At 48.0% G+C, this 22,945-nt stretch overlaps 2 protein-coding genes across 4 annotated transcripts in view; both read left to right on the forward strand.

The window, feature by feature from the left end:
* Nucleotides 1-2,804: 2,804 nt before the first annotated feature.
* TNNI2 (troponin I2, fast skeletal type) lies at nucleotides 2,805-14,587 on the forward strand. The gene is given in 8 exon segments (XM_073350615.1): nucleotides 2,805-2,949; nucleotides 2,952-3,070; nucleotides 6,140-6,169; nucleotides 9,509-9,550; nucleotides 10,083-10,211; nucleotides 11,631-11,720; nucleotides 12,069-12,245; nucleotides 14,135-14,587. Coding segments are annotated over 8 exon segments (831 nt in total). The 3' UTR covers nucleotides 14,234-14,587.
* A 4,452-nt stretch (nucleotides 14,588-19,039) lies between these two features.
* The window catches only part of LSP1 (lymphocyte specific protein 1), an 84,600-nt gene continuing 80,694 nt past the window's right edge, over nucleotides 19,040-22,945 (forward strand). For all 3 annotated transcript variants that reach the window (XM_073347235.2, XM_073347240.2, XM_073347238.2), the window contains exon 1: nucleotides 19,040-19,234. In XM_073347235.2, the coding sequence (XP_073203336.1) occupies nucleotides 19,155-19,234 (80 nt within the window). In that variant the 5' untranslated portion in view covers nucleotides 19,040-19,154. The remainder of the gene's footprint in view (nucleotides 19,235-22,945) is intronic.

Below are 22,945 nucleotides of genomic sequence, written 5' to 3' on the forward strand. Positions count from 1 at the left end.
TGTTTACCCCTACAAAAGGTTTTCTCTCCCCCCACCCCACTCTCCTGCTGCTAATAGCTTGGTAATAGTACGCATCAGACGAAGTGGGCTGTAGCTCACGAAAGCTCATGCTCAAATAAATTGGTTAGTCTCTAAGGTGCCACAAGTACTCCTTTTCTTTTTGCGAATACAGACTAACACGGCTGTTACTCTGAAACCTGACATCATAGTGTGCATCTCCTTCCCCCCCATCAGCAAGAGGCTTCTGATGAGCTAAAAATCTTTCTATGTATTTCCAAGAGCCACAAGGTGGATTACAGCCATGGGGTCAGATCCTCAGGTGATGTAAATTGGCATAGGTCCATTGACCAGCGGCGCTGCACTGGTTTACAACTGCTGATGGTCTAGTCCCTGATGTTACAGGATGGTTCCTTCTCACCTCTATCCCACAAAAGGGTTGCGGGGGGCGGCGCTGGTTGCCATTGAAAATTTCACTTCTTGCAAGGGGAAAAACTCATTTGCTGCTAAGGTGAGAAATTGGCCCTTCACACTCTGGGCTTTCTGTTTTTCTGCCATTGTGCAGGCAACAGCGTCTGTGGCTGCTCTGATGCTAGAAGGTAGCAGAACAGGAAGTCTGCAACAGCGAGCCTGCCGCTTGCTGCTAAAGACTTTTATTTATTTTAAAGATAATGCCAGAGCTGAATTTGTGTTGGCCTTGAAACACCAGTAGAGTTGGAGTGTGAGGGGGGAGCAGCATCAGGTAGAGCAGGTACGGGAATGGGAATCTAGGACCCTGATTTCTAATTCTTACTTTGTGACCGTGGGCATGTCACTTCACCTCTGTGCGTCTCCATTTCCTCATCTGTAACATGAAGACTGACACCAGTCTTCCTTTTCAATGTGCCTTGCGATTGATGGGTGAGGAGTGCTAAGGAGCAGAATGAAATCCTGACATTGTAGTTGGGAAGAATATTGCTATTTACTTCACCGGGGCTAGTATTCTAATGCCTCTCCTCCCACCCCTCTGTTTCCCACAGTGCAGTGGAGTTTTAACATGCTCACACCCTCCCTTGGGCTGCTGGAGGAAGAAACTGTATCCGTTTTGCTGCCTACAGCAGACTACCTGAAAAAAAGACAGTAACAGACCTGTCCATGTTGTGTTGCCAAAAGCATGATCGTTTCTTCCGTGGTGGAAATTTGGGCAGTAACCTATCCTGCCACTCTCCGTGTGTGGATAGGTGTGTGGGTGGGTTACTAAAGAGATCTGCAAGAGGTAGCTCTTTGGGGGCCTTTGAACAAACACACACACACACACACACCACCCCCATTGTGAACGTGGATGAATTCAGCCAGCCACAAGCATGCTACTGAGATGAGCCCTCAGAACTCCTAAACTACCTTTATTTTCTTCGGTACACATTGGGATTATTCATTTTCTAAAACTGTAAAGCATGGGTTTTATTTAACCCCCTCTTTGGTTTGCTTTTTAAAAATGTTTCTCATTGTGTTGAAGCATCATGTGCAGAAGGGACGGAGGGCCTGTCCGTTTGGATCATGTGACATTTGAAGTTGAAATGAACTTATGATCACATTGTGTGTTTGGGGACCATTGTTTCACAAGCTACAATTGCAGGGGGCTGGGAAGGGGAGATGGTGGTAGGGAGTGAAGGCTTCTTAGGCCATATCTACTCGATAAACTATTGCCAACCCCTCAAGGCCACAACGGCTGCTGATAAAACCCACAGGGGTGCCATTGTCAGTACGGTCACAATGGAAAGTGAAGGTTCAGGTTCAGAACTTCCTTCCCTTGCTCCCCTAAAGTTTTAAACAAGACCCGCTTATTGCCACTTCTGCTTCAGAGTGCTTGTGCATGGCGCCACTCACTGGGCCAGCCGTGGTGAGTGTGGCCTGCCGGGGTGAGGGAAATGAGGAAGGAATTACTCTGTTGCATGTAAGTAGATGTTGGCGTATAGGGCAGTGGCAATGAATACTAGCCCTGGTTTCCACAGGGCGTGGTGATTTTATCTGATATCTCACTCCTATGGGTAATAAAGGCACAGAGAAAACAGTTGCTTTCTGGAGTTCCAAAGCCAGCTGGGTCTGTACACTGCTACCCGTGTACTGCAATGGTGCCTGCCGAAGTTATCACCAACTGGTGTGGGAAAGTGTCCCACCACGGAGGAAGAAATAAGGCAGCCGTCTCTAGAAGCCTTCGGGAGGGGATTGCAGAATACCTGCATGAAAGCTATATTAAGATCTCTCAGGAAGATTCAAGGGACATCCCTATGTATGTAAACAAATTGCTCCGCATGGTCCCCCATGCCTACCTCTACAGGGGAATGTAAAGCAGATAACTACCTCTCTCTGCTGTACCGCTACCTCTTCTAGTCTGAATGAAAAGTAATGTAAAGTCTAAAATCTAAAAGTAAAGTAATGAAAAGCTGATAGCTGTGTCCTGTTAAGTGGGGGGTATCGTCAGTACATCCTTGTAATGGGGAATAAATTTACACACTTATCTGAGGTTCCTATCCCTGCAATGGGTTTATCTGTGCTTGACTGCCTGGACTGCGGTAGAGCCTCAAAACAGGTGCAGGCTCATGGCATAGGTGGAACCCCCCAGTTGCTGGTCCCCCATCCTCCTTTTTCCTCCTGCTCATCCTCACTGTTCATAGCAGGAGCCTGTGACTTGGGCTCCTCAGAGGTCTCCACAGTGGTGTGTGGGGCTGTGGTGGGTCTCCGCCAAGGATGGCGAGCAGCTCTTTGTTAAAGTGTCCGGTCTGCGGCTTAGCACTGGGTTGATTGTTGGCCTTCCTGACCTTCCTGGTATGCCTGTGCAGTTCTTCCTCTTCCACGCGGCACTGCTGCTGGTTCCGGTCGTACCCCTTCTCCTGCATCCCCCGCGCAATCTGCTCACAGACGTCAACATGCCTATGGTTGGTTTGGAGCGGTGACTCCACAGTCTCTGCTCCCCACTGCCCAGAAGGTCCAATATCTCCTGTCTACGCCAGGCTGGCATGCGTCTGCAGCCTGTAGCTGTCATGGTGCACACAACAATGGAGAGTTGCGAAGTGTGCTCAGCAGTCAGGAAAAGGTATTTTAACAATTCACTGAGTTTTAAAGTGGGGCAGAGTGGGCTTCCGGTCTCCGTGACCCCTGGGCAGCGGAGTCACAATGGTGACCAGAGTGGTCCGTGTTAGGAAGACCGTTCTAGTTGACGTAGGTAACTCAGTGTCTACGCTCACACTGCATTGACCTCAGGACACCAGCCAGGGCTCAGCACTGCTTGAGGAGGTGGCGTTGCTGGATTGCAATAACAGGGCCCTTACATCGGTGGGAGACAAATTTAAGTGTAGACACATGCACAACTAGGTCAATGCAAGGTGGCTTGCGTCGACCTAACTTCGTAATGTAGACCAGGCCTTACATCCCTAATTCACACTTAGGCCTGGCCTACACTTACAAATTAGATCAGCCTGGCTATGCCGCTCGGAGCTTAGAAAAATGTTGTGCCCTGAGTGCTGTGGTTAGGTTGACCTAGCCCCTGGTGTAGACATGAGTAAGTCAATGGAAGAATTCTACTGGATTAACTATGTTGACGGAAACCCCCCTTCTGTTGATATAGGAAGGGTCTACGCTATGGTGCTCTAGCCATTGTAGGGTAGACATGGCCTCTGTTAAGGAACAGCTGGTCCTAGACCTTTGCAGATGCGTGCCCTGCTACAAATAGTCCTGATCTGCCTGCCAGAGCCCTCTCTTGTCTGACTCTGATGTTAGTGGGCCATGACCTTGAACCTTCCGTTAACCACCTTCCCCCACTCCTTGCTTGGAAAGTTTTGTCTGACCTCCACTCCTGGCCACCTGGGACACCTCAATGGGGTATTGAAACTGCTGAACCCCATGCGCAGGAGGGGGGTTCACCCCAACCTGAGTGAGCGTCCAAAGAAGGAATGTTCTTGCCTTTGAGCCATGCAAATGCTGTGCCTTTATCAATGCTGCTAATGACGAGTTCCTTCCTCCATGATCACTGCAATTCACCCCGCCACAAAGTTGTAAACCTCCATCTCCCTCCCCTATAGAAACTCCTTGTGTCACTGCAGCTTCTCTCTCCTCCAAGACGCCTTGAATGCTGGCTGGATTGACTGTTCCAGCCAAGGGAGGTGCTCTGTATTTCTGGACCCTTGCACATCATTGGTCTGAGGAGATCTCCATGCCCTTAAAGAGCAGGTGGCTTTTCTGCTGAGCCATGGGAGAAACCCATTTATACCTCCTCCCTGAGCCAGCTGCCTGTGGCTTGCCAGTTGATCCTGTCCTTCCACCAGTGCTGTCTGTTTTTCTCCTTGGGACTTAGGTGAGCCCTTTGCATGTCTCTTACTGACCCAGCTTGCTGTTACAGGAGTGAGGGGGAATGGAACTTGCTTTTTGAGTTTGAGATAAGTGCTGGTGTGTCTGAACTTTTGCTGGCACAGCTGAGGAGGGAAAGCTTTAAAGCTCCAATTAACCTGACACCCCATCTCCAGTAGTTCAGTCAGCCTTAGCTTTCTCAGGTATGTCTGTTTGTATTTATTGGTCACGTCCGAAATGGTCCCTCCTGTTCACTGCAGGTATGCCCTCAATATTTGATTCTATCGCCCCCCCCCCCCCGCCCGTCAATTGCTTTTGCTCGTGTAACGGAGTTAAAGGAAAAGCAAAGACCCACAATGCTTAAAACTGAGCTTGGATCTAGTTCCCAAGGCTATAGGGGCCAAATTATCAGCTGGTATAAATCAGCATAACTCCATCAGCTACCCTGATTTACCCCAGCTGATGATCAGGTGCTAGGGGTTTCTCCCACACTGAATAGATCTGCAGAGTATGGAACCCTCTAGCAAGGTCTCCCAGTAGAGAGTTCTGATTTGTTGTTGATTTTTGCATGCCATGTGTTAAACAGGCAAGTTAAGGCTACAGGGAGCAAATGCTCATATAGAAATTGGTTAGTCTCTAAGGTGCCACAAGTACTCCTTTTCTTTTTTCAAATAGAAGAGAATGTGAGGCTCTTCTTGTCTGACTTCCTTTCCACTTGCCATTTAAGAGTCATAAAAAGAGCAGGGAGAATTTTATTTAAAAATAACCTGCCTGGAGCTCCCACATTCCTCAGATGCCAAGTCTCTTGTCTGTATTGTTGCCTCTCGTGGTTGCCACTGCGTTGCCTTGACCTCCCTGACTCATGAGGGCTGGCACAGGGAAAGGCTGCAGCCCAAGGAGACAGCTGGAGCTCCTTGTGAGCTGCCCTGACCATTTTTAGAAGCACTTTCTCCCCAGTTATCTGATGGCCCCTGCGCATTTTCCAGGATAAAGTTTCCTTGGGGAGATCAGCGTGGCTTTCTGCGCCTCCCCCTTGACCTTTCTCTCTTCCTTTGTCCAAATTAACTTCTTACATCCTTCTCCAGCCTTCGCAAATCTCCTAATAGCTGCATTCCGGGATTAGCAGGCACAATCTATGATGGATTATTTATGTTGCTGAAGCAGCTTGGTACCCCACTGTGCTCAGAGCTGTACACAACCAATGAAAACATTGTGCCTTGACCACCCTATCTATGGCTCTTCTCTGGTCCCCATTAGTGCCGCACATCAGTCATGGATTTATCCCCACAGTGCCCTGGAGAGGTACAGAAGTGCTATTATTCCCATTGTAAATATTGGGGAATTGAGGCCCAGAGGGATTGCGACTTGCCAAGGCCACTCAGGAAGCCTGTGATGAGGAAGGGACTTGGGTTCAATCCCCTGCTCTACAGTGCTTATAAAATAAGTACATGATGAGTCACCAGGTAGCCCAGCGTATTCCCAGAGCACGCTTGATGCCTGGGTGATCAAAGAAGGTCGAAGCCAGGGAGGGGCGGGGGCTGCAGTGGTCCTATCACACCTTTTGCCATGGCTGTCATGTTCCCTAAGCATTTTCTCCAATCCAAAAGACTCTGGGTGCTGTAGTTTCCCTGGTTTTGGGTGAGAACATGATTGGCACCTCTCCATAACCTGCAGCCTACTTCTCTAGGAAACTGGATTTTGCGGAAGTTGGAAAACAAGCACAAACCATTTCCCCTTTCTGATGAAACTGTCCTTTTCTGATTAATCCAAGAAATTCACTTTGAACACAAATAATTGTTACATTTCTTTTTAATTGCAGGTTCTAAATCCACTAAACAAAGATGTCAGAGTAAGTTTCTGGTTTTGTCTCTAACATGATGGCATTGGTTTGCTTTTTAGTCTTTAAAATAAGTGCAGACTTTTTTTTCTAAATTCCTTCTCATTTTTGGTTCTGATGCTAATCTCCTTTTTTTTTCTCTCCTTTTCTCCCTCCCTTTTTCTGTCTCTTTCTCCCTGAACAGTGAAGAAGTAAGTCTCTCTCTCTCTGGGATTTTTCTTTTAGTAATGATGCATGGGGATAGTATCACATTTGGCTTTGTATTATCTTGTTAAAAAGACCAGCTCCTGGAAGGAAATGTGGATCTTCAAAACTCCCCTAACTAAATATGTGGACTAAAAGGGTTTAAAAGGACAAGTGCCCCACAGCTGAAAGGCAGGAGATAGTATTTTGTAGGAGGTGTGTTTCTTGGCTGTAGTTTGCAGGCTGGATTTTCCCCCAAGAGCATCCCTGCTTCCCAAGATGGTGCTGTGGAAGATGTTCGTGTACTTGCTGCCCCAGCTGAATGGAAGGTGTTCATGGTCCATTAGCCACGTAGCTTCTACCACAACAGAGGCAATTATAGAGACAGGAATGGCCGCGGAGCTGCATCCTCTCTGGCTCAGCTAGCTGTGGCGCACGATGTTGATCCCTTTGCACCCACAAATCCTTGTCTAATCCCTTTTCGAAGGTGATTCTCTGTGACCTGACTCTGGCTGCTTGCTTAGAAACTCCTCTTGACTCCGGTCAGAACAGGATCAGGCCCTTGCAGCACTTTGTGTCATGCTGTGCCCAACTCTCTGGCCAGCATGGGAATGGCTATGAAGGCTTTTGAAGAGTCCCCTCAGCAGTGTAAGCCTGGATGGGGAGGGGCACATGTGGAATCCCCTCAGAAGAATTCCTCCCTCCTTGTAGAATCTACCTGTTCCTTCTGCTGTGTCTGGCTTGTCTCTGACTCACTCTGGGTGAAATTCTACCCCTGTTTTTGTAGGCATATGTCATGCATAGGCCTTGAGCTGGAGTGGATTTAGCCCAGAGAGCTGTTACAGACTCAGTATCAGGATGAATTGCCCCATAGTAAAGTAGAGGAGTGGAAGCAATTCACTGCAAGGCTTGATGCTGGTTCTGTGAGTATCGTCCAGAATACCCTTAGCAAGCTGCTCAGTGTGTCGCCTCATGGTGGAGCCTCACCTGATCTCCTAAGCGACACAGAATGGGGTCTGTAATTTCTTGGATAGGGGAGAACTCCAAGGAAACCCCAAGCACTGCATGTTGGTGCTTTGATTCCCTTTTGCACCAATGCCACAGCACAGGGCTAGGGGGACACTCAGGTGCTAGGGGTGCTGCCGTTCAGATGACAGGTAAAACCTAGGTTCTGCTCACCCATCAGATCAAATCATGAGGTCCTTACCCAGTTTTTAGTCAGTCATTACTTAAGCTAACACCCACTGAAATCTAGTTTGAAGGAAATCCCCTGGCACTTCTTTTCAAAGTAAAAGTTTTAGCACCAACATCCTGGTCAAATTCCAGCTGAAGTCACCATAACTCACCTCTCTAATTCTCCCTCTGCACTTTCAGTTGTGTGTAGGGCGTTCTTCAGATGTTCTAAGCCACTGTGTGCAGCTAATCTGCTGCTGCATTCCACCTCAGAGGTGGCTGCCTTTCTGCCATGATGAAGTGATCTTTATATATTCCATAGCAGGCTCTGCGCTCTTTCGGAATGAAAGGTGCAATTGAAATGTAAATATCTACTGAGCTGCTGTTTTTTATCTCCTTCCTCCCCCCGCCCTCCATAAAGCACAGAATGCTTCTTCCCCTCCCCCACAAATGCATATCAAACGTATGTATTTCCCCCACCTCAACCACACTCAGACGCACCCAATCTCCATGATGAAATGCTCAGGAAACAGCTGCAGTGCAGTGTGGGACAGAGGTTGTGGCTTTTGTAAATAGAATTGTTGCTGCTAGCCCATGTAGCCTGGAAACGAACAAAGTTTGGTGCTTTGTATCCATTTGAAAGACATTTAAATTGCTCAGTGAGGATTTCTTTTTCATATTAATTTTACAAAAACGCCCAATGCAACCTGCCTCCTGTAATCCTGCAGCCCCACCCCCATGGGCAGCATTACCTGATTGCCCAAGTGCTTAATGGGGGAGGGATTCTCACTTTCCTCTGCAACATCAGGGTATTGGCCAAGGCATGAAACTTGGACCTAGACTCTTGTCCTGTAGAGCAATTCCTTATTGTCACAATCCTCCCCGCCCAAACGATAGTCAGGTAACCAAGGTACTGTCACAAACAAGGGGTCAGGGCGTAGGTTCATGGCCAGCTCAATGCACACAAGGCAATGGAGTGTATTGCTACGGAGTTGTTGATGGCATTATTGCATGCCTGCCTCCTGCCTGGCAGCTCCCATGGCCCCCTTCGGCTTTGCTCTTTCTTCCTCATGGAGCAATGAATCTGGCTTCCCCACTCCCACAGCCCCAGTGCTTCTCTCACTCCCCTGCAGTGACAAAGCTGGCTATGTCCCACCCTTTCTTGATGCAAGGGTCAGGCGGAGTGGGGAGGGAGGTAAGTCTGGCTTTTGTCCTTCCTCCTGCTGCTCTGCTTGTCCCCTTGAAGTGATGAATAAAGGTGTTTCCCTGCATGCACAGCCCCACTGCTGTGCTCATGCTCCTGTGATGAGGAATCCTCTCATCCCCCACAGCCCTGTCTCCCCAGTCAGCCTTAAAGCCATAAATAGAAAGATAATTACCTGCTAGCCAGGGATGAGTTGGAAAGTGGGATTAATTCTAACATGCTACCTTCTCCGTGCTTCTTTCCCCTGCATTCCATTCACTGGCCCTTTAGTACTATTGACTTTTTAACAGAGTCACCATCTCTCATAATTTTGATAGAGTCTCACAATATTTGGTGTTCTTAAAGCCCCAGCTCCTGGAGGCCTGGGATTATAATCTCATCTTTCAGTTTTTAAAGCACACACATTCCTAACTCTCCTGGTTGCGGAGAAAAGCTAGAACTCTCATGATTTCTACGCCAATCAGGATTTGAGGTTTGACTCATGTTTTTTCAATGCTTAGAGTTGGCAACACTGGGGTTAGCAGGGAAGATCTGTGTTGAGCTCTGCTGGCAGATATGGATTGCAGCAAACTGTCAGCGTCTTCTAGTTTGGGGACTAATTGCCAAGGATTTGGCTGGGGGCTTGATGCCAGATCCCTTTGTGCTGTGGATGCAGTTCTTCTCTTGCTTCCCATTCTGGGCAGGCTCTGGGGAGGAATATAGATGCTAAAACTGTCATTACAGTTATATGGGAAAGGGTGGGGAGGAAGCAGGTGGTGACCTGCCTTGTCTGTCTTTCTTTCCACCTGTAGAAAAGGAAGAGGGCAATCACTGCCCGCCGGCAGCATCTGAAGGTACGTGCTAGTCCTGATATTGCATGATGTACGGGATTTGTCCACAACCATCCTACTGTCCATTCTTGAGCCAGCCAGTGCTCCTGCATCAGTCCCCTCATTGCAAAAACCAGGAGCTCCTAAAATTGGCGCTCCCTCCTACCCCATTCCAGACAGTGCCTCCTTTTGGGACTGGAACAGCTGAGAGTTCCCCATCATTGGTGAATCCTCCTCCAGGCCAGCCAACAGCTGGGGTAGCCCGAAGCTTCCCAAATCACTGCTCCTACAACATTCCCTACGGCCAGGGTCTCTTGCTGGAAGAAGCTGGTCCTGGGAGTAGCTGTGAGCTCCCCACATCCAGCACTCCTATGCCATCTCCTACACGAAGCAACTCCTGTGGGCAACAAGTTGGACTGGAGTGCCCATGACCCCCCTGTGGTGAGCACTCCTTCAGTGATTCCTGCTGGGGTTGGAGTAGCTGGGGGCTCCCTCCCTCACTGTCACTGCTCACTCAGACAAGTAACTGGATTTATCTTATTTTTTCCCCCTCCAGAGTGTTATGCTCCAGATTGCTGCTACTCTCCTAGAGAAAGAAACAGCAGCTAAAGAGGCAGAAAAGGCCAATTACCTTGCCGAGCACTGTCCTCCTTTGTCACTCCCGCACTCCATGCAGGAGTTGCAGGTAACAGCTTTGTCTCTTCCATCTTCTCCCATGCAAGAGCAGAAAAGTTCGGGGTGCTGCCTTACCCCACGTATATAGCTCTTCCAACTCAACCCAACACACTGCCCATTTCCTTATATTGGTGCTTCTCAACCTTTTCAATCCCATGAAACCCTTGCGACTGAGCAGGGACGTGCCTCCTCTTTGGGAATTTAGGAAAGGCAGGTGGTTGTGACCCCTGTCATCTCCTCATACGCCCCCTGGTGGTAATGACTCACAGTTTGAGCACCCATGTTCTACATCCTCTGCTCCACTTCTGGCATAGTAGCTAGTGCGAGGTGAAGTCCTGGCTCTATAGTGCATTTGAGGTGTTCTCTCCCCCACAAAGTAGAGATGAAAACTTGTGGGTCCAGACATGGATTCTGGCTTTTTAAAAATTTCTGAAGTAGGCTGGTCAACTCTGAATGTACCACTCAAAACGTTGGAGAGGGAAGCTTGCTCAGCTGTTTCCATGTGTCCAATAGTTTTGATCATGAACTCAGAGGTGAGGTATCAAGTTGATTTTGTTTGGGACCTTTCAACTCACAGTCATACTAGGTTGCATTTATACAACAGATCCTCCTGCCCAATGCAATCTTTCTTTAAGGTGGAGGAGAAAGAAGTCCTCCAGGTTCCCCCAAAGACTCCATGTTAGGACAACTCATCGTTCCCACGTGAGGGGCACAGGGGAATTCTCTTGGCTTGCTTGAGCACATTCTATGCTACTCAGTTAAATGCACTACTTTCCCTAGGGGGTGGGCACCAGACATTTCACGCACTACTGTATTTGGATCTTTGACTGGAAATCAATTACAGCTGAGGAAGTTTAAATGCAAAAGTCTCATGCAAAGCCATATGGAGCAATATTTGGACTAGTTTCTGAGCTGTACTAGAGCAGAGCTTAGCCAGCTGAGCTGGGGGAGGCAAAAATGGCTTGAAAGCCTCTTTTCTATCTCTCCTGCACCTGCCCCCTTGGTGGAAGTGCGGCCTTGAGAAGCAGCCTAGAGCTGCCAAGGGGTCATTCCACCAGCAGCACTCTGACCACACCTGCTTGTCTCAGTCATGCTCCTGACATGCCTACTGCCCTGGGGCCAGTGGGCAGAGGAGGGGCTGGCTATAGTGGCCATTTGCAACCTGGGAATTCCCTTGTGCCAGGGGAATCCCCAACCGATGGGTAAGCCAACTTGTCAATTGCGTTAAGTTGCGGGAGCCTTAGAAAGCAGGCGGAGCAGAGAGACCAGGAACTGGTTCAGATGCATCCCAGGTGGCCCATCCCAAGTACAGAGATTTGGAGCTGCACCTGAGCTGGGCTCTTCCGGAACTGGAGGAAGTGGTGGAAAGGGTAGGTGGTGTGAGTCACATGCTTTCCAATGGTCCACATCCTTTTCTCTTTCTCTGCAGGAGGTATGCAAAAAGCTTCATGCGAAGATAGAGGTGGTGGATGAAGAAAGATATGACACTGAGGCTAAATTACAGAAAACCACCAAAGAGGTAATCTTCCCTGGCACGCACATCTCTACTGACGTGGAGATCAATGGAGTGTGCCCAGCCCCATGCTTTGTCCCACTCCACAGCATGTATCTGCCTCCTATGCTCCTGCTACACCATCCCTGTACCTGCCCGCTCTCCTGAATGCCCATGTCTTCTGCACTTCCCCTGTCTTCTGTGTTTGCCTGAGCTTTGTCAAACTAATCCTTTGCCTTCATAGATGGCATTTCCTTCCTATCACGCTCTGCTATATGCACTTGTGTGTGCGCCAGTCCATTCGTCCTCTGCTGTGGGTCCATCTCACCACATCATTTCCCTCTCTCTTTCTCCGTCTCCTCTTTCTTTTTGTAGCTTGAAGACTTGAGCCAGAAACTGTTTGACCTGAGGGGCAAGTTCAAGAGGCCACCCCTGCGTAGGGTCCGCATGTCTGCTGACGCTATGCTGCGTGCCCTGCTGGGCTCCAAACACAAAGTCTGCATGGACCTTCGAGCTAACCTGAAGCAGGTCAAGAAGGAGGACACTGAGAAGGTACCACACAACTTCCCCTATTGTAATAGGATCCAGGCATTATAGGCTGGAAATTAGACTTCCCTGTGTACAGGTGTGACAGCCACATCTTGGCCAATGCACTGGGAACTAAACTGGGGACCCCCAGAGCTAAATGCATGAGCTATAACAGCTTAAACTAAAGAGCTTGGCTCCTCCCCTGCAGCCGTAGTAGACTCTCCCCCTTGTGGGTTGGGCGCACAGGGGACCTGTAACACACACGCAGACCAGTTGGCCCATGTATCTCTGGACCAAAGACCCTGGCTACTCAGAAAAGGCTGCGGTCTCCCAATCATTGGCCTTATGTACTTCTGCTATCCAACCTTTGTATTGTTTGCACTTGGCATTGGGCTGCTCTAGCCTTTTCTAACATCCTGAGAGTGGTCCTGTCTCTGCCACATGGTCATTTCCCTATTTCCTCCCATCTCTAAATCCTCCCAGCTGTCATGAAGGTGTACACATGGCCGTGACCCAAAGCCACGCAGTGGGAGACGGTTTGGGATTCTCTCACTGCCATACATTTTTTACTACCCAAGTGGTAAAACTCTGTATTTTAGTGGCCTCCCCATCTGTAGACGGATTAAGAGCTTGGTGTCAAACTATTTTACTTTGCCCATTCGTGGTTGGTATGTAGGGGAGGATATTCCACTCCAGTTACAGATTAGGTGACATTAGCAAGAATGTCATAGTGAGCAGACCTGCAAAATTCCAACTTAGATCATCCAGATGCTCTCTCCTGGCCCAGCTGTCTATGATTTTATGATGTATCTCTAGAGTCCTGATCAACTTCCAGTTCAGGGTAATATCTTCCTAACCTAAATTCCTCTTATTAGATAAACTCTTCTTCACTTCCTGTCCCAAACTGTTGTGCCGAGTTGCTCTGCACTCTTAAAGAAGTTGCCTCATTCCACATCAGAGGGGGCTGCATTTCAACAGTGGGTGAAACAATCTCTGTATGGATGGTTTGGAAAGCACTGTGGGATGAAAGGCATTAGGGGTGCATTTCACCCCAAACTAAGGACCAGCACAAGGCCTAGACATCACTTAAATCCCAATCAAGTCCTTCAAAATATGGTTTGTGCGGCATAAGCTTTGAGCCAGTCCTCTGCACAGGGGTGAATCTCACCCCTTAGGGATATTAGGTTTGCTAACTGGAATCCCAGGTGGTATCTGTCCTACACAGGGATGCTATTACCAGCAGGAGAGTGAGTTTTTGTGTGTGTGTTTTTTTTTAAAAAGGGAGGGGGGTGAGTAAACCTGGATTTGTGCTGGAAATGGCCCACCTTGATTTTCATACACATTGTGAGGAGAGTGGTCACTTTGGATAAGCTATTACCAGCAGGAGAGTGAGTTTGTGTGTGTGGTTTTGGTGGGGGGATGAGAAAACCTGAATTTGTGCTGGAAATGGCCCACCTTGATTATCATATACATTTTAAAGAGAGTGGTCACTTTGGATGGGCTATTACCAGCAGGAGAGTGAGTTTGTGTGTTGGGGGGCGGAGGGTGAGAAAACCTGGATTTGTGCTGGAAATGGCCCAACTTTATGATCACTTTAGATAAGCTATTACCAGCAGGAGAGTGGGGTGGGAGGAGGTATTGTTTCATGGTCTCTGTGTATATAATGTCTTCTGCAGTTTCCACAGTAGGCATCCGATGAAGTGAGCTGTAGCTCATGAAAGCTCATGCTCAAATAAATTGGTTAGTCTCTAAGGTGCCACAAGTACTCCTTTTCTTTTTGCGAATACAGACTAACATGGCTGTTACTCTGAATCAGGGATGGATGTTCGCTAAAGAATACAAGGATGGGCATGAATACCACCCAGCATTGTCAGTACTTCCATTGTTTTTTTTTTTTTCCCTAATGCCAACAGGAGAAGGATCTGCGTGACGTGGGTGACTGGAGGAAGAACATCGAGGAGAAGTCTGGCATGGAGGGCAGGAAGAAGATGTTTGAGACTAGTGAATCCTAAATCCCATGCAGCTGTTCACTGTAATCCTGGTATTTCCTAGTCAATTTCCAAATGTTTCCTCCTCCATCCCCTCCTGCCACCTATTTTTCAAACCAGCTCTCTAGCAGCGTTGTTTAGGGCTAAACTTCCTGAGCCCAGGGTCACATTTCACAAAGCAATCCAAGACACAAGACCTACTTTCAGCCCCACTCCCTACTGTTGCTATGGAAACAACTATTTTAAATCATGCAATGTCTTAACTACATTTTGAAACAATGCTAGTGGCATGAACTGAAATCAAATGCAGTTTAACCCTGTAATTTGGTAGGATCTGGTGTTTCAAAGGCATCTTAACTGTGTAAATAAAGCTTTGAAAATATGGTTGAAATTTTAGCCTTGGAGAACAAGGCATAAATGTACTTTGTGTCACATGACCACTTATTTCCTGCTGTGGGAGGGGCTATTAAATACCCCTATAGAGATTGTAGATGTTCAAACTGCATGAATTATGGCCTTGCCAATTACTGTGACCCTATTCGCTAGTAAGAGTCTTGCTGGAGTGCCAAAACCAGAACTTAGAAGCTCTGATAGGCTAACTAATGAGGCAATGCAGTCTAATGGCTAGCACACTGGACTAGGACTTGAGAGACCTAGGTTCTATTCCCAGCTCTGCTACTGGCCTACTTAGGCAAGTCACTGCATCTCTGTACCTCAGTTTTCCCATTTGTAAAATGGGGCTAAGATTATCTCCTCCTTTGTAAAATGCATTGACATTTACAGATGAAAAGTGCTGAACAAGAGAGAGGTCAAAGTCAATGGAGTTACTCTGGATTTACAGAGGTGTAACTGAGATCAGAGTCTGGCCCACAGGCTGTCATCTGCTTTAAACAGTGGGGGCTATTATCAGAAAATTCACCTGTAAAAATGGCACCTTTTTATCTCTTGGAGCTGCTCCCATGCCTTAGAGTGGAGGTTAGAGAACTCATTCTACTCTCAACTGCTGTTGACAGGTGAAGTGAGAACTGCAGTTTCGTTGTTTTATCCGTCCAGGACAAGCGTCTCACTGTGTTCTGATTCCAGACTCTCTCTTGTGACTGAGGGTGTTCAAAGCAGAAAGAACCCCAGGTTGATCTTCACCAGATTAAGTCTTCAATGGCAGGAGCTAGGAGCTCTTGTAACCTTAGCAAATAGCTGTGGGAGCCAACGAAAGAATAAATATGAAACATCAGGAGCCCACCTATTTTCTTCTTCCCTATCACTTTTTGGATCATAATTACCTTTTCAGACTAGAGCTGTAATGAGATTATCACTCTGTATCTCACTAGGCTATGCCAAAAGTTGATGGTAGCGATGGAGACCCTCTTCCCTCTTAAGCATCTTTCCTTTGATCTGCCATATCTTGATAGCATCCTGATGAATCATTAGTAATTAATAAGTACTGTTCATGTGTCCTCCCCCGTAAGATGCCATGACAGAATGGATAAGGCAAGGGAGGGCACATTCCTTGTATACGTATCTATAGGATAAGATGGATAATAGGTTTCTTGTTGGGCTGGTTCACATCTATCTGCAAGCTCTGCTTATCTAAAACCAGAAATCTCTTCTCAGCAGGCAAGCCCCCATTGAAGTCAGTGGCAAAACTTCCACTCACTTCAATGGGAGGAGAATGGGCCCAGTATGGGTGTTTGGTAGAGCTCAATTAAAACTAAGCTGCCACCCAGAGCAAAGACGGGGAGATAAACACACCAGCAAAACCCCTTCAGCAATGGGAGACGCCTAGAGACTGTGGAGAGGATGGGGGTCCCTTTGCATAGGCACTGTATAGCCATAGAGGGAACGCCCTTTGCCTCCCCACCACCTAGCCAGGCCTACTGGGGAAAGCGCTGTCAAGGTTCCTCCCCCACTCTGAACTCTAGGGTACAGATGTGGGGACCTGCATGAAAAACCTCCTAAGCTTATCTTTACCAGCTTAGGTCAAAACTTCCCCAAGGTACAAAATATTACACCCGTTATCCTTGGACTGGCTGCTACCACCACCAAACTAATACTGGTTACTGGGGAAGAGCTGTTTGGACGCGTCCTTCCCCCCCAAAATACTTCCCAAAACCTTGCACCCCACTTCCTGGACAAGGTTTGGTAAAAAGCCTCACCAATTTGCCTAGGTGACTACAGACCCAGACCCTTGGATCTTAAGAACAATGAACAATCCTCCCAACACTTGCACCCCCCCCCTTTCCTGGGAAATGTTGGATAAAAAGCCTCACCAATTTGCATAGGTGACCACAGACCCAAACCCTTGGATCTGAGAACAATGAAAAAGCATTCAGTTTTTTACAAGAAGACTTTTAATAAAAATAGAAGTAAATAGAAATAAAGAAATCCCCCCTGTAAAATCAGGATGGTAGATATCTTACAGGGTAATTAGATTCCAAAACATAGAGAACCCCTCTAGGCAAAACCTTAAGTTACAAAAAAGATACACAGACAGAAATAGTTATTCTATTCAGCACAATTCTTTTCTCAGCCATTTAAAGAAATCATAATCTAACACATACCTAGCTAGATTACTTACTAAAAGTTCTAAGACTCCATTCCTGTTCTGTCCCTGGCAAAGACGACTACAGACAGACCCAGACCCTTTGTTTCTCTCCCTCCTCCCAGCTTTTGAAAGTATCTTGTCTCCTCATTGGTCATTTTGGTCAGGTGCCAGCGAGGTTACCTTTAGCTTCTTAACCCTTTACAGGTGAGAGGAGCTTTCCCCTGGCCAGGAGGGATTTCAAAGGGGTTTACCCTTCCCTTTATATTTATGACAAGCGCCTTGGCGACTGCTGAGCTTCTTTGAGCTTCTTTGGGGTTGCAGGAGAAGATGCTTGTTGCATGAGCAGGTTGAGAAAGAGTGCAGGGGATTAATGCAGTGAGAGGGGCCACAGGAAAGAAATGGGCGCTGTGTGCTCTACTGCCAGCCGCTGTTGCCCCTCCAGGTTCTCTTGTTTCCTCTTCTTCCACAAGAAGAGAGCCAAACCCTGCATGTCTCAATCCAGAAATCTGTTCCCCGTTTTTCCCCTCCCGGAGGTTGTACTCAGAGCCCATATGTAGCCGAGCCAGGTGAAATGTCCCACTCCCACTGCTGGAAGCAGCCTGGTTTCTGCTCCGAGAAGATGTTTGGGAAGCAGGGAAATCCAAACACCAGCTGGCTTCTCTCCCTCCTTTCCTGCTCACTTTGAGCCCTGAAACCTCTTTTACTATCACTGCTGTAGAGGGAATGAGGTAAGTTCTAGCCACTTCCCTGTCCCACTCCTTTGTGGGTTCGATGGCTCCCTCTCTGGCTGTGCAAGGAGCACAAGCTAAACCAGTCCCCCATGTTCTGTTAGCTTCAGCTAAGGGCAGTTACCCCTCTCCAAACCTCCAATATCTCCTGGGAGAGGGCAGGGAGTTCTCCCACCACAGAAACTCTGCACTGTGTCTCAGGGCATATGGCACCCCATAAACCCAAGCTCGAGAGCTGGGAAACTTTCAGGGTGCCCTTAGTGGCTGGGGAACAATGCAGGGGGCTCTACTTGCTAGCCCTTCCCCTCAGCTGCTCTCCTGGACAGCAGGTGATCAAATTGTATCTTCCCCCCACCAACAAAAGATATAAGATGAAGGACTGGCCACCCAGGACTCCTGAAGAGGGCCCCCAAGATGGGGAAGAGACAACCAGGCCTTGCTATGGTCAGCAAGATAAGTAGGAGGTGGGTACCAGGCCTGATAGCGGAGAGGCAGGGTGGTTTTTGGCAGGACATATTCTACTGGAGATTTGAATTTGAACTTCTGTGCAATAGGAAGGGGCTGTTGCCACTTCCCCTGTACTCCACCGCATGTTTTTTTTTAAAGCAATTCTGCAATCTGAGCCTTGCTGACTGAGCACAGCACACCCTTGTGCAATTGCATCTCCACATAGCAGCTCTGTTGGTTGTATTTCAATTGGGCACAGAAATCTGATTCAAGTGTTTCTTTTTCTTGGTGGCTCTCCCACACTCAGGACAGAGAAAATATCCAGTTCATGTCTTTTCGTGGCCAACATGTACACAACAGAGGAGCTCCCTTACCCACGCCAGCCTCAGCTCTGTTGGCAAAAAGATTTGTTACCTGTGACTGTCACAGGAACGTCCGAAAGTGAACTTTTGAGCCTAGGTGGACTGGATCACTCAGCTGCTTCTGAACATTGTCTGGTTTTGCCTTCAAGAATCCCTTGCCCTTGTGCGAGTGCCTGAAAGTATTTATGTGGGCACCAGCATGCACAAGAAAATCCACCAAGCACTACAGCCTGGCTAGATTGGGGAAAGGGGGCTGCGCAGAGTTGCAAAGCCCACCCCCACCCCCGGGGAAAAACCCTAGCAGAACACCCTTGGGCAAAGGGGGCTTCTGGGCTGGGCCAGAAGTGGGCCTGTGTGTGTGTGTTGGAGATGATAGTGGCAGAGGCTGGGACAGTCTTGCACTCTGACAAAGGGATGCTTCAGTGGCTTTGTGGCCAAGGTGTTGTGGCCCGGACAGAACCAATCCTTGGCAGGTGGATGTTATCGAATGTTGCCATTTAAAGATGCAGCCATTTAGTAGTTTAGTACCTACTGCACCATGTGTGGCTATGGTCTGTCTCTCAGACATCTTTCTATTCTAACAGGCCCTCCGAGTGGCTGTTGCCGCATGCTTCCACTGCAGCTCGGGTTAGTACTTCCTGATTTTTAGGCAGTAGATTGAAACAAAACCTTAAATATAACCTGAAAGTAAAAGCTCCCAACCCCCCCTCAAAACTCAGAGGCTTCCGTCATTATTTGTGCTGGGTTAGAGGACAGGAAGGGTGGTATGAAAGTGAACACACGCACGCGCGCACACACATACTGTACTCTTACAGAGCTCTTTGCAGAGCCTGTCGATTTGACAAGGTTGTTAGCAAGGAAATAAAATGTCAGACTCTGAGGAGTGCCATGGAGACCCCGAGAGCAAGAATCAGGAGGGGGAAGACCCCCCGACCGACACTGAAAGGTAAGGCCCTTGGGAGTAGCTGAAATTTACCTCATGATTTGGTTTGTAATTCTGACGGGGCTACAGGTTACCCAGAGAACTTGAAGGTAGAAGCAAAACAAGGGGCTGAATGAGCCCACAATGAACTTGAGCTAAGAGTCCTTGCAGTCGGCAGTGCATGCACAAGGAAAGGGAAACGTAAAAAGAGACCAGCCATTGGAAGCTCTAGAAAGTTCTTGACTAGGCTCACTAGCTCGCTCATGGACACAGGGCTGCAAGACAATCAGACTCTTTGCCTTTCCCGCCTCTTTTGGACTTCAGAGTCCCCGCTGGGGACAAACTAGAGATTGCAGCTCAGGCCAAACTTGGCACTGCTACACTGAAGCTCCTTGGGTGTTTGGATCTGAGGTTTTGAGTCATTGTGGAGCCTTGAAGATCAGATGCCCCTGTTCTGTAGGATGCGCACATGTCCAGCGTGCGAGGGAATGGAGGAATTCTATTCTCTGTGCTATTCTATTGTCCATTCCTCCATCTCCCTGTAGCAACTGTTTTGGGGCACTGGGGAATGACTCCCATTTAGACTTTGGGTGAGGGGGATTTATATAGTCCACTTCATCTTTCTCCCCAAAGCATTTTGACTCCATGTTCAGGCTGTCCATAAATCTGGTCTGGAGGGCACCTACTGAGCTAGAGCTGTGTGTGAAGGTTATAATGAAGTGTGTCCTTCTTTGTGGGAGAGTTTCATGGAAGAAGACCAGGGCAGAGAAAAAAAGTCCCTTTTGCGACTCTGCACTGTGGAAAAAAGCTCTGCCATTTTTGCCCCAGCTATCACGATATTTGTAGATGGATGAGAAAGTGGATGTTAATACATTGAAAATAAAAGTGAGGCACTGGATGGGAGTTGCTGCAGTCTGATTTCTTTCCCTATATACCATATTTCTCTGGCTGAATTAGACTGGAAGCCTCTTAGAGCAGGGGTGTTTGTGTTTGTACAGCTCTCTGTTCACTTACATCATCCCCGAAATAACAGCAACCAGATAATGACACCTCCCTGGTTGGTTTGTCACCAGGGACTGAAACTTGGACTGTTAGCTCCAAGGCACAGACAATCTACCATTTAGGTTAAAAGAGTAAGTCCATTATCTGGGAGCAGTAGCAGTTGGCTTTTGTCTGTGAATTGGCTACTAGAGAAGGACAAAGACACGCTTAGCCAGTGTGCAATCTAGACTTGGGCTCATCTAGATCTGGGTTCAAATTTTGAGTGTCTATAAAGCTTGGGGGTTTGGCTCTGGCCTCTCCAAAAATAAAACGAACAACATTATTCACCAAATCATATCCAACGCGTGTTCAAAATATATAACACTCCCCCACAAAACACAGAATGTCTTATGTAAGTTGATAAAAGAAAATCTCTGTCTGTAGCTCCTCAATACTTTTGGAGTAATGGGGATCAGGAGAAGAAGGATTCATGTTCAATGCATGCTTTGCAGTATTCAGTAACAAAAGGGTTAATTGTCTCACAGGGAATAGACATGGGCACACTAAAGCTCTTGAGGGTTTCAGTCCTGCTATAGGTTTGTGGAGCCTTGGAACAGACAAATAGTGATATATTGTTGCAACAAATATTCTAGTTGGCACCTGTATGTAATTAGTCAGGTATTGGCACAGCCCTGGCATAGTGCAGCTTTTCCACTCATTCCTCTGCCTGCCATGTTTGTGTGTGCAGATATGTCTTTTTTGGTGGGGACAGCTCTGCACAGGCTTCTAATCAGACTGCAGTAATGTTGGGACAGTATTCTATGTGTTGGGGGGTTCCCCTCTAGGTTCCTGACCGAGACTTTGAAACAACCAAAGAAAAAGCTGCATGCTGGGGGCCAGGGCATGTTTTTGGCAGCACAGGCATTGCTGGTGGGATGCTCGTGCAGTGCCAATGTGATCAGTGGCTCTCACACAGTCTCTCCACTGTGTCTCAGAATCTGGGGTTAAGGAACGCCTTTATGACTGGGAGTATAGCAGCAAGAATGCTTTTCTGTGGTATGTCAGCCCTTGTGCTCCCAGGCAGGAACAGAGAGGGCAGAGATCACAAATATTAGAAACTAGTGCAGGTTGAAACTTTTCAAATTTTGAAACTTGGACCAAAAAAATAGAGGGAAAATACAGATGAAATTGTTGTGATTCCCTCCATCCCTGTTCAAATTTGAAAATTGTCACGAATTTTTAAATTTAAAAATTTGATAGAGGGAAGAAAAGTGTGTGTGTGTGGAATTTTGTTTTTAAAATTGATAACCACTTTCCCTCCCAAACCTCTGAATAGGTCCAGTTCTAGGTTTATTTCAGTTCTAGTTTAACCTGCAGTTGTTTTACTATCCGCACTCCCCCAGGTGAGCAACCTCTCCTGAAATCTGCCTCCTAAAATGTAGGAAAAAGGGTTTGTTCAATGTTTGGGGTGGGCGGTCTTTACCACCCAGTGGTCAAGGCTGTTAGCTAGCTCATCGGCCTTTCACTCTGTACCCAGTCTGCTTTCAAGCTAAACCTGTTGCCAAACAAGTTACAGCAATGCTCCTGAGACAACTCTGAGGAGGGCTGAGGGCCTGGAGAGAGCCAAACAGGGGCGTGGGGGTTAAGGTTTGTGGAGGGAGAGTGAATGAGGAGCTGACGTGGGTGGAGGCAGGGCAGAATTTGTTCAGAGTAAGATGAAGGCTAGTCAGAAAATTGCCCACAGGTCCCACTACAACAGCACAGGCTCTTTTCACTCCCTCATGTACGCTGCCAAGCTAGATCCTGCACCGGTTCTACACCGTTATTCTGGGACAGCCGGACAACAGGAGTCAGCAGTGTCGCTTGGATCACCTAGCCTGTTTGCTTCCAACAGCGCCGCTGGCTCATACAGGCCCCAAGGCCTTGCGAAAATGGGGCCCATAATTCACCTGTGGTAGCAGTTCTGGAAGCTCTACCGTAGAGGGGGCTCAAGGCGGGTTAGACAACATGGTGGTCAGAATTACATAGCCCTGTCTACGCTACAGCTTCCTCGGCGGTTGCTGCTGCTGGAGCTGGACTGGCAGTGAATGACATGGGCCGCTTGTGCCAGTGTAAATGTGGGAGGAAGAGGGGGACTTGGCTAACCCTGCATATCTTCAGGCTGGGCATCAGCCTGCGTATCTAACAATGGCTGCTGTACGTCTGAGACGTGGAGGCCGTTCTTCCACTGTCGCTCTAGCTAGCAGAGGTGCAGCTCCACTGGTGCCAGCTCTAGTGTGCAGACCGGACTGCGGGAGTGAAGGCCAGGAGAGACACGCTCGCGTGCTGGGGCCTGTTCCTCTCTGCCTGTGAGGTCTGGATAGAGGGATGGCTGCTGAGGAGAGGAGGGACGGGGAGGGAAATGGCTGCTTCTTGAAGATTGGATGGGAGTAAGTAGGCCAGCCCCTGAAGAGATCATGCACTGTAGTTCAGGGGGAGCTGTCCCAAAGAGGACAGCCGGCTGATTTGGGAGATCAGGGAGCTATTGTGCGGAGAGGGCACAGCTTACAAAAGGCGGGATAATCCAGTACACAATGTGAACCTCTGAACCTCCGAGATCCCCCTGTCACTTAACACAGCATACCCTCCCCATCCTCCTAGTGATCACTTGGGAACCTATGGCAGTTAATATGACTGGTCTTTCCACACAAGCCACTTATCGCATATATATATATATATGTGTATATATACGCAAGGCAGGTGCTCCTCCTGTTA

Source organism: Lepidochelys kempii, chromosome 6, assembly GCF_965140285.1.
Source record: "Lepidochelys kempii isolate rLepKem1 chromosome 6, rLepKem1.hap1, whole genome shotgun sequence".
In the NCBI taxonomy this organism is placed as follows: Eukaryota; Metazoa; Chordata; order Testudines; family Cheloniidae; genus Lepidochelys; species Lepidochelys kempii.